This window comes from Sinocyclocheilus anshuiensis, unplaced genomic scaffold (genome assembly GCF_001515605.1).
Source record: "Sinocyclocheilus anshuiensis isolate Anshui unplaced genomic scaffold, SAMN03320099.WGS_v1.1 scaffold1317, whole genome shotgun sequence".
NCBI lineage: Eukaryota > Metazoa > Chordata > Actinopteri > Cypriniformes > Cyprinidae > Sinocyclocheilus > Sinocyclocheilus anshuiensis.
This window is the reverse complement of record NW_015551117.1, coordinates 1,108,239-1,118,855: the sequence shown is the minus strand read 5'-3', so window position 1 is coordinate 1,118,855 and position 10,617 is coordinate 1,108,239. Positions and strand designations below refer to the sequence as shown.

At 35.9% G+C, this 10,617-nt stretch overlaps 1 protein-coding gene across 1 annotated transcript in view; it reads left to right on the top strand.

Annotated features, from left to right (window-relative positions):
- ctu2 (cytosolic thiouridylase subunit 2 homolog (S. pombe)) overlaps positions 1–10,068 on the top strand; it is a 17,001-nt gene extending 6,933 nt beyond the window's left edge. The window contains exons 8-15 of the mRNA XM_016453143.1: positions 6,051–6,186; positions 6,268–6,399; positions 7,476–7,567; positions 7,677–7,777; positions 8,700–8,853; positions 8,980–9,046; positions 9,428–9,486; positions 9,993–10,068. Of these exons, the coding sequence (XP_016308629.1) occupies positions 6,051–6,186; positions 6,268–6,399; positions 7,476–7,567; positions 7,677–7,777; positions 8,700–8,853; positions 8,980–9,046; positions 9,428–9,486; positions 9,993–10,068 (817 nt within the window). The remainder of the gene's footprint in view (positions 1–6,050; positions 6,187–6,267; positions 6,400–7,475; positions 7,568–7,676; positions 7,778–8,699; positions 8,854–8,979; positions 9,047–9,427; positions 9,487–9,992) is intronic.
- Positions 10,069–10,617: the final 549 nt, after the last annotated feature.

The window sequence follows — 10,617 nt, the reverse complement described above, 5'->3', positions numbered from 1 at the left end:
ATTCATTTATAATTTATATTAATCATAAATATATACATAATAAAAAAGCATATATGTCAAATACAATTTGACATTGTAAAAAGTTTAAATAATACTAAATTATTTAGATTTAATGTAGTCCTAATTTAAGCAAATGAATAAAAAATAAAATGTAAAATTTATCTTATCCAGGTAACAGCTGCAGAACGGTAAAAAAAAAAAAGACTAATATGAATTAATCATTTACATACACGAACATGTTTTCTCATGGTGTATTGTTAAGCTATGAGTTCCTCACTGATTATTTGTGTCCTTGTTTTTATTTCTTTTCTTCTTTCTTTTTAAGTGGGGGGGGGGGTCGTGAATGGGTGTCCCAAGTTTTGGACCTCCGTGAAGTTGGCACCCCATAAAAAGAAATAATCACCAAAACTATGCCATTCGTTTGTGCTGATTTGTGCCGCAAAAATTAACGTTTGTGCTGGTTTGGTGTTTGAGATATTAAACATTATTTTTTTGACCGTGTGACGTCACTCACCACCCCATGTTGTCCAAATCGCTCCAAACCAACGCAGTTCGTTTGTGCTCGTTTGTGCCGTTAAAACAAACGCTGTATCTATTTTCCTTCCTTAGATATAACCAAAATATTTTCGGGAGCTGTGACGTCACTTTGTGCCGTTAAAACAAACACTGCATCTATTTTCCTTCCTTAGATATAACCAAAATATTTTCGGGAGCTGTGACGTCACTCTCCACCCCAGTTCGTCTAAATCACACAAAACTGGTGTTATTCATTTGTCCTCGATTTGTGCCGGTTTGTGCTGTTGAAATGAACGTCAAATATATTTCCCCTTCTTAGAAATAACAAAAACAATTCTGGGCAGTGACATCACTCTCCACCCCATGCCGTCCAAATCTCTCCAAACTGGTGCCGTTCGTTTGTGCTCGATTTGTGCTGGTTTGTGCCATTAAAAGAAACTTTGTAACTATGACCGCTTCTTTTATATAACAAAAATAAACTTTTTACGAACAGTGACGTCACTCTCCACCCCATGCAATCTAAATTGTTCCAAAACGGTGCCATTCGTTTGTGCTCGATTTGTGCCGTTCAAATTTACATTGTATTTATTTCCCGTCTTCAGAAGTAACAAATACAAAACGGGCCAGTGACGGGCCAAATCCCTCCAAACCGGTGCCGTTCGTTTGTGCTCGATTTGTGCTGGTTTGTGCCGTTAAAAGAAACAATGTAACCATGACCTCTTCTTAAATATAACAGAAACTTTACTCTCCACCCCGTTTAGCACGGCCGCAGAGTTAAAAAAATAAAATAAAAATGTGTTCGTGCTGCCTTAAAATCTTAAGTTTAGTCAGCTCCAAGTTTTCACTAACTTCATATTTCAAGTTGACTAAGCTTACATTTCAAGGCAGCATTAATTTGAAATGGTGAGACCGTTTTTTATTGTTTGTTTTTTTACTGTGAGTCTAAATCGTTCTAATTCGTTTGTGCTTGATTTGTGACATTAGAATATTGAACACATTCTCCCTAGGAATAACAAATGCTAATTCAGGGAGCTCTCCGTCCATGCCAACGGCTACGTTCGTTTGTGCTAGATGCCGTTAAAATGAACATTCGATTTATTTCGCCTCCGTAAAACATTACAAATATCTGGAGGAAAAGTGATGGCACGCAAGCCGCTCATCCAAATTCCTGTCTTCTATAGTTTGCAAATCTGCTGGTGTGCAACGTTTTTATAAGTTTTATTGCCAGTGGCTTCATCAAGCACCAAATCCAACATTTTCATTTTCTCGGAACAGGCTATTGTTTAATATCACATGTTCGTGTTCTTGTTTGTTGCTATTTAAAGGGGTCATATGATGCTGCTAAAAAGAACATTATTTTGTGTATTTGGTGTAATGAAATGTGTTTATGCGGTTTAAAGTAAAAAAAAAACACATTATTTTCCACATACTGTACATTATTGTTTCTCCTCTATGCCCCGCCTTCTGAAACGCGTCGATTTTTACAAAGCTCATCGGTCTGAAAAAGCGAGGTGTGCTCTGATTGGCCAGCTATCCAGAGCGTTTGGATTGGCCGAATACCTCAAGCGTGAGACGGAAATGTTACGCCCCTCACCATACTGTGTTGATGCCGTGTCCGGCCGGAGCAACGACACAAAAACATGAAAACCCATTACAAACGAGGCATTTGTTGCATCCAGTGGGGACATAATTACTGATTATAATGACATATACTGCCTTTTTACGCATTGCGTTGCATTGCGCTGCGTAAACATAAAACCATGTCTGCATTTGTGATCAGACTTTAGTCTTTGCAACTTTACAGATCTTCTTTATGCACCAAGAGCTTGTAACACTCCAAAGAGAAAGGAAAAAATGAAATTGCATCATATGACCCCTTTAATCTAATTTGTTACAAAAATACAACATAGGACTAAATTAATGGTTTATATTCAAGTAACAAATATCACTGATTCATAAATGCAATAATTTATACCAAGGTATATAGCCTACTAACAAAACTATTTTTATCTGTTAAAGCAGGCTCTTTAATGTAACAAGGTTACTTTGTATATTTTTATATAGCTAGCAAGTAGCCTGACTTTACCATCGACATCGACTGTTTTCTCACTTATTAGCCTATTGTGTTATTATTATTATTATTATTATTATTATTATTATTATTTAAGTATTGCATTATGCATATTGCAGATGAAATATTCGGAGCATAAACATTACCATGATATTGCTCAGCTGTATTTTCTCTGTACATATTCTGCATGACCATATTCTACATCCCTTATCCTACCCAATACCTAAACTTAACAAATACCTTACTAACTATAAATAAGCAGCAACTTAGTTTATTGAGGCAAAAGTCGTAGTTAATGGTTTTATCATCATCATCATCATCATCATCAGTGAGAATTGGACCTTAAAATAAAATGTGACCAATAATTTCAGTTTACATCAATATTTTTCCGTCCATGGAGTTACCATGGAATAATTTTCAGCCAGCTAGTCATAATCGCAAAATAAAACCATTTTGTTTGATACATTTTGCGATAATGACTGGCTAACTGTACATTATCTCTTACTTAAGTGTAGCTAACTTCTCAAAATGTTTACTTGATTATAGTTCAACTACTTTAAATTATGAATAGATTGACAGGCAGCAACTTCTTTAAAAGTGTGTTTGAAGTGCCAAGCACAAGATGATTTTTTAGCACTTTGTGTTTTACTTATTTTTTTTATATAATGACAATGGCTCAGCTGAGTCACCTTCCCCAAGTTTTTTGTGGTACTTTCCTGATGCTTTCATAGTCTTTCTTTGCATCATGCGCTCCTTCACCCCTCCTGTCTCTGATCACTTTTGTGTGACATTAGACTGATTCATCACTGAAGATCTGGATCTTTGAAGTCTGTTTGAGTGTTGAGTCAGACAATCAGTCTCTCTTGGAGCTTAAAGCTTCACTGGATAGAACCGTGAGTGATGGAGTGATTAGCGACATTTACCTTCACAATGAATATCACTCAGTGCATTCTCTGAAGCTTTTTTTATCGCCTATAACTAACAGTTAAGAAGACAGTATATGGAGGATATTGCTGTAATGTGTCCTTTTAATATTACGCTCTTCAACTGAAGTGATCTAGAAGAGATGTGTCTGGCTTATCCACTGTGTATTGGGTATTCATTCACAGTGATTTTAGTGGAAGTTAAGCAGCTTTTTAAATAGTAATGATGTGTTTGTCCACTTTTTATTTAGACAATTTAGTCTATTTGGGCCATGCCAGTTGGTTAGTTTCCCTACCCTTTTTTTTCTCTCTTTTTCTGTATGACAGCATTAAGAGATTTTAGAGACTTGTCTAGTTTAACCTTGTTAGAAAAATATTCGTTTTAAAATACAAAATCAACGTGTTTGCATCCTTAAATGTGTTAACGGAAGTCTCTATGTGGGATTTTACATTTTAGAACAAGGCTTTGCAAACTTTTTTTTGTCAGCCAAATCCTTTGATCTAAAATACATATTTGAAATGACTTCTTTTTTAAAAATTGAGATTTTTAAATATTTTAATACTTTAACAACACATTCGCATGTTCACAAATCTGTAATGCTGGTTATTGCAATTATTGAATACATTTTAAAAACATTTTAATTTAAAATGTTGTTTTCATTAATTTTTACCTTTCTTATCAACTCAAAAACCCCATGTATTTCTTTTGTAAACCCCAGTTTGGGACACCTTGTTTTAGAATATTTTCCCATAAAATACGGAAGAAAATGGTCAGTTATATGGTTTGGTGGTCATCAGTGTTATTTTAGTATCATTAATATACTGTTATAGTTTTGTTAATATTTTGTTAAAGTTTTGTTAATTTATTTTATTTGTAAATTTTTTATTTTAATTTTAGTAAAAAAAATGTAGCAATGTTGATGTGTACTTTTGTCTTTTTATGTTCGTTTATTATTTAAAAAACAATATCTATAATTTAAATTTTTAGTTATACATATTTTTTTACAAAATAAAAAATGAGTTTGTCACTATGCTTTTAATCCAGTTAGTACTCCAGTTAGTACTTTTAGTATTTTAATTTAATTTAAAATGAGAAAATACGTTTTTTTTTTATGTATATTTTATATTTCAGTTAATGTTTAAGTAATAAAAAAATTTTAGTTACGATAATTTAACACTAGCTTTAGTTAACTATAATAGCACTACAGAAAATGTATGACAGTAGAATGCCATTATTGACATCAAATGCATTGGAACACCTCTGAACCAATCATAATCAAGAATTATAAAACGGATAGTTCCGGTCCTTGATTCTGATTGGTTGAGCCGCGTTCAAAGCTGTTGTAAATTACACTACAAACATACACCCTTGTTTACTTCTGTGTTGCTCAGCAACCACTTTGTTGGAACCACAACTGTTTCTGAGGAACTGCATTGTTTGGTGGAAGAATACTGTTTTTATTTATATCATTACACTTTATTTGCTCCGTTTAATTCTGTGAAACCTTACTACCAGGGTTTGAAATTAACACCCGCCAAATGCGGGTAAAAATCAGCTGTGGCGGGTAACGCTGTCAAATCACTAGCCAATTTAACGGCCGAGTTACTTTTCGTAAATTATGTTCACTCATTCATTTCTTGGGGAAGTTCATGCAGGCCAAATCTGAGCAGGGTTAGCGCAAATACTTAACTCGTGAGACATCATGACATTATCGAGTATATTGCAAAAGCTAAACAAAACACACCTACAGAGGCGTGCATACGCGACGTGATGAAGTCTGATTAGACCGACACAGGATTTAGTGCGCGTGCGCATTTAGAGTGGTTCTTTCACTGCATGATTCAGTCTATTAATAATGCATTAAGAATGATCACATAATTCAAGATAAGGAGGCAGAAAATGTATATATTTATATCAATTCATTTAGTTAATCAATATCACACGAAGAGTGCCGTTTTTTCTTAAAACATCAGCATGGTTACAAATGTGATAATTATTTTATACAACAGTTCAATAAAGGAGTCAGCTGTCCACGGTAGTCCTTAAGATATCAGCACAATAACACACTCAGCAAAATATCGTCTAATTATCTTTATTGATAAAATCACAGAAAATATTGGGATATTATTTTTTGTCAATATCGCACACCCCTAGTACTGACTAAACGATTTGCAACGGTCGCTTTGTCACGCCCAGTGTAGACAGCCTCAAACTGTTGGTGTATTTCTGTCTTTTTTTTTTTTGGCTAGTAGAAGTTATGAATGGCCGGTAACTTAAAAATTTAGTAGCCAAATTGGCTGGTGAGTGAAAAAGTAAATTTCAATCCCTGCTTACTACGTATATGGAATAACCGTTATATAAAAGCAATAAGCCCCGTGAAGCCGTGGTTTACAGTGAATTTATAACGCTTCGCGTCGTGCCTAACAACGCCCCTTAGCTGTTATAAATTCACTGTAAACCACGGCTTCTTGGGGCTTATTGCTTTATTTAGCAATACCCTGCTATAAAGATTTCAGTTCGTAAATGTTTATTGGTACAGGCAGCACCTGATTCTGCACATTGCCCGTGAGAACGGCTACTCAAAGGTCATGATGGGGGATAGCTGCTCACGACTGGCCGTTAAACTGCTCAGTAATATCGCTCTGGGTCGTGGAGCAGCACTGGCTTCAGATACGGTGAGTAAAGTTTGTTCTGTGCTGTCATACGATTAAAACAAGCCCAAATGTTTCTTATATCAACATGAAGCTGTTTTGTAGGGTTTCTCCGATCCTCGGTATGGGGATGTGGTGATAGTGCGGCCCATGAGGGACTATTCCTCCAAAGAGATCGCCTTCTACAGCAGGATGTTTAATGTGCCCTCAGTTTTTATCTCAGGACTGGATACCAAGGTGAGAGTCTGTCATCAGGAAAAGAATAATATCTCTCAGTGGTTCTTACATCACTGTCATTTCTTCTGCTGCTAACATCATTACGCTTTCAGTCATGTATATCTCTCATGCTACTTGAAATGCTGAGTTGAGGATACATGTGATGATTCATCATAGCCTGTGTTTCCTGTTGTTTTTGTTACCATGTTAAGTTGAGCTCAAAAATATCTCGTTCTCATGACAATTCTACAGTAAGGAAAAACATCTTGACAATGAGAGTTTGAATAGTATTAGAGTAGTAATTGACTAAGCACTAAGTGACTATGCAAAAATCGTTATGATTCAAAATAGTCTCTTTTTCTTTATATCAAATATTTTTTATTTAGATTTTTTATTTCTGGTAATGGAAGGATTGGTTCACCTTCTGCTTCCTCAGAAAACATATTTGAGGTTTTTTAAGACTATATGGTACCACAGACCTCCTGCTCATTTCCCATGTGGCCCGTCCTACTTAACGTTCAAGCAAGTCAGCAAGTGTGCTAGAGCGCTTTAGATGGATTCCCCCAGTAGGCTTTTAATGTCTTTTAAGTTGTGTCCTGTACTGACGTGAGCATACACTGGAGCCACTCTGCAATTATTTGAAAAAACGTATTCAAATAATTGCACATCGGTGTTTGTCTGTGATAGGTTGTCCAGAAAATTCTGGAAATGTCTATAGACTTTCTGATTACAATTTAATCTGATTGCCAGTTCAAGAAAGTGCTTGCAGCTTTTGTGCCATTCATATTTCAGATGTTATGCATCTAAGACTGTCTGAAACTAACTAAAAACCCACGTAATTGATTCAATAATTCCGGTGACTGAATGCTCTCTGCCTAAACTGCTGTATTTAGTTAGTGTGATAGCTGTCTTGGTTATTTTAACAGCTATTGACATCGCAAATTCCCAGCATTAGTTATTCTAAGTAGATTTGAAACTTTGTTACCTGAAACAACAGATCTGATTCCAGTCTTTCCATCCTGATTTTGGACTTTGTGACTAGGATATGAGACTTGACTCGTGGTTTAATGTAACTGTAAACTCCTCTTTCATTTCAGACCCACGATAAAGCCAGCATCCAGCGACTGACGGAGAGTTTCGTCACCAACCTACAGTTTGACTTCCCCTCCACTGTTAGCACTATCTACAGGTAATTGATCTGAAAACAATGGCTCTGACCCTGAATTCAGTTGGTGTCCTCTGATAATTGCATTTAAATGGACCGGCTTGTCTGACTTGTCTTAATGATTTTTCTCCAGAACTAGTGAGAAACTTCATACGGTAATGCCCCCTCAAAGTCAAACCGCTGAACCTGCCTCCAAGTGCCTGCTGTGTCTCTGTACTCTCGACACTAAAGTAGGTAGGTTATGCACCTAACAAAGGTCATGTTTATGTCACACGTTGACATGGTCCTCAATTCCTGACTCAGAGTTTGATTTGCAGTTGAGATTGACCGATGATCCTTTTTACCATGTTATTTTTTTTCCCAATATGTAAGCATTTTTCCTTAATCGGATATTTCCTTAATCAGTTTTGTTATATTGCATCCAAGGATAAATGGCTTGCACAAACTTACAGAGTCACATAGTGGAAATCGAATCTGTCAAAGAAACCGCAATGAACCCATGGAGTCACATAGTGGAAGTCAATTCCATCAAAGTCTCAACCACTTAACATTAATGAAGTAAAAGTGCCTTGGATGAGTGCATGTTGGAAATAATTGAATTCTCTCTCTCTCTTGCCTATGCTCATTTGTCTCATAACGCTCCCATTTTACATAATTTACTTACATACAAGCTCTGTGGAAATAAATGCATCTAGTGCAGATTGCACTGCAGAGTATTGCCTAAGTACATAAAATCTATGGGGTAAAATACTCATTAATACACAATAGATGCATTTTAAAAAAAAGTAAGAGCATTGATGATGTGGGTGTCATTTGCTGCCAGATTGGCTGCAGGCACGCTACTGACTGTAAAAGACTAAAAATAGTGCTGTCAGCAGTTATTTCAGAATTTAAACCAACAAAAGCATAACAGTTCTAGTAGCATTCCATTCAAAATGTACTTACTGTATTGTTACTTTACTGTCATTGTGTAATTATTCCAGTGAACTAGTTGCCTTTACTCCTACCATTTTAAAGTCTAGTTTAAAACAGATTATTACATTAATGCAAAAAAGCTACCATGTTCCAAAAACCAGCTTGACCACCGTAAGCCTGTCTTTGTAGTAGGGTTATGAGTTTTGAATAATTCTTAATCAACAAACTTTTTTTTTTGCAGATAAAGCTTCTGCCTTCCATGCTACTTTGGTATCTGAGCAGCTGTCTCAGATTAAACTTCAGGACCCGTCTCTAGATGCACCAGCACAGTCTGCAGAGCAGTGCTGCACAGAGGGTCAGGGTTGTGGGCCTGGAGGCTGCTGTTCCTCAAACAGGTGAGTTTTGTCCTCCATTTGTGCTCTTTTTGAAGTTTTAGCTTAAGCTGAGTCAGTAGTTGGAATGCATTTGATGCTATAAGATTTGATTTGCCTCTTTTTCCATTTTTCTGAATTGTATTTCAGGTTGCCTTCACATCAGGACTTGAAGACGCTCTTGTGTTACAGCTGTAGACTCACTATCAAGGACATGGTGAGTTTGAGAAAAGCTCAGAACTCATGGGTCCAATCATTACGTGTACTGCATTCATCAAATTCATTTTGGTATGTGGTAGATGACATGGCATCACAGCAGTGTCCAGCAGTTTCACATGTAATGTCATATAAAACAGTATTTTTCCATTTATTTTTATAATTACTGTAATATTCAAATTTGAAATATTATGAGCTTATATCAATTTAGAGACTATATGGAATATTTGTACTTCAAAAATGTGTTGCATGATAGGACTATTTACATGAACATTCATATACATTCTGAATCAACATTATTTTAGGGAAATAAATGTCAACTGTCCACTTATAAATATGTATCAGTAATGTCAATAATAGATGAGCTTACTCTCTCCTGCAGGTAGCAACAAACACTCTTCCACCTTACATCATAACAGAGGCAGAAAAACGACAGAAAAGGTGGGAAATTCTGCTCCATAACCTAAATATATCATTTATAAAAAAAAAAAAATGTTGTCATTTACTCACCCTTTCCAAACCAGAATGATTTTCCTCCTCCTATGGAAGACCACTTAAGACTCCACTTAAGACTTAAAATTTCATTCTGTTGTGACACAAAGACCTGACCCCATCAGATGAGAATACAATGATTGTCTTCTGTAGATCTGCTAATTGAACTTGTTTCATAATTGATGAACTTTGCAACATTGACAGTTATTTAACTAAATTGAATCAACGTTGAACTGAACAATGACAGTTTTCTTCTGTAGAGCTGCTTTACAGCTGAACTTGAAGTCCTGTCATAATTGATGAACTGTGCACCATTGACACTACCAGTTATTGTCCCGTTTATGACTGTGAAGCTATTTTGAAACAACCTTCTGCTAAATATCACTGGAGTTGTAGCTTTTTGTTGAGCTTGTACCCGTTCTGTATATATGAGACTTACCCGTTTCTTTCCACAGATCACAGATGAAGATGGAAATCAGCGAGTACCTTTTGGAGGATGATGAGGAAGATGGAGGGACTGCGGCTCTCTAGGACCGAACTTGCCTACCCCTGGTTTAGACAAAGTGATTAACAGCTTTCTCTATAGGACTGTATCTAGGGTTAGCCTTGCTAATGCATGGTTTCACCCTATTCAAATCCAAATCATAGAAGTATTCCATAGTAATTATTTCATTTGCAAGTCAATAAAAAGTAATTTGTGAATACGCCTGCTGAAATTTAAATCAATATAACCTTGCCTGCATTTAATAATAATTCAGACATAACACAATCATTAATAGTCATTTATTTGTGCAGAAGGGCAACATTCTTAAACTCGTAATTTAGCAAACTGCTACACAGCAAGGAATTTTACAGGCTCACATTTGATTTCTGAAGAAGAAAAAACCAAAGAGTACTTGTTTGTGCCCTTTGCATAATCATACAGTGGAAATGATTATTCCAGCCCCTTACAGATTAAATTTGGCACACTCATTACACAATGTGTGCACTTAAGACATATACAATTACACAATGTTCTAATAACCCTAATTGCTAAGCACAGCATTCCAGCACTTAGCAAATGGAAGTGTGGCGCTTTCC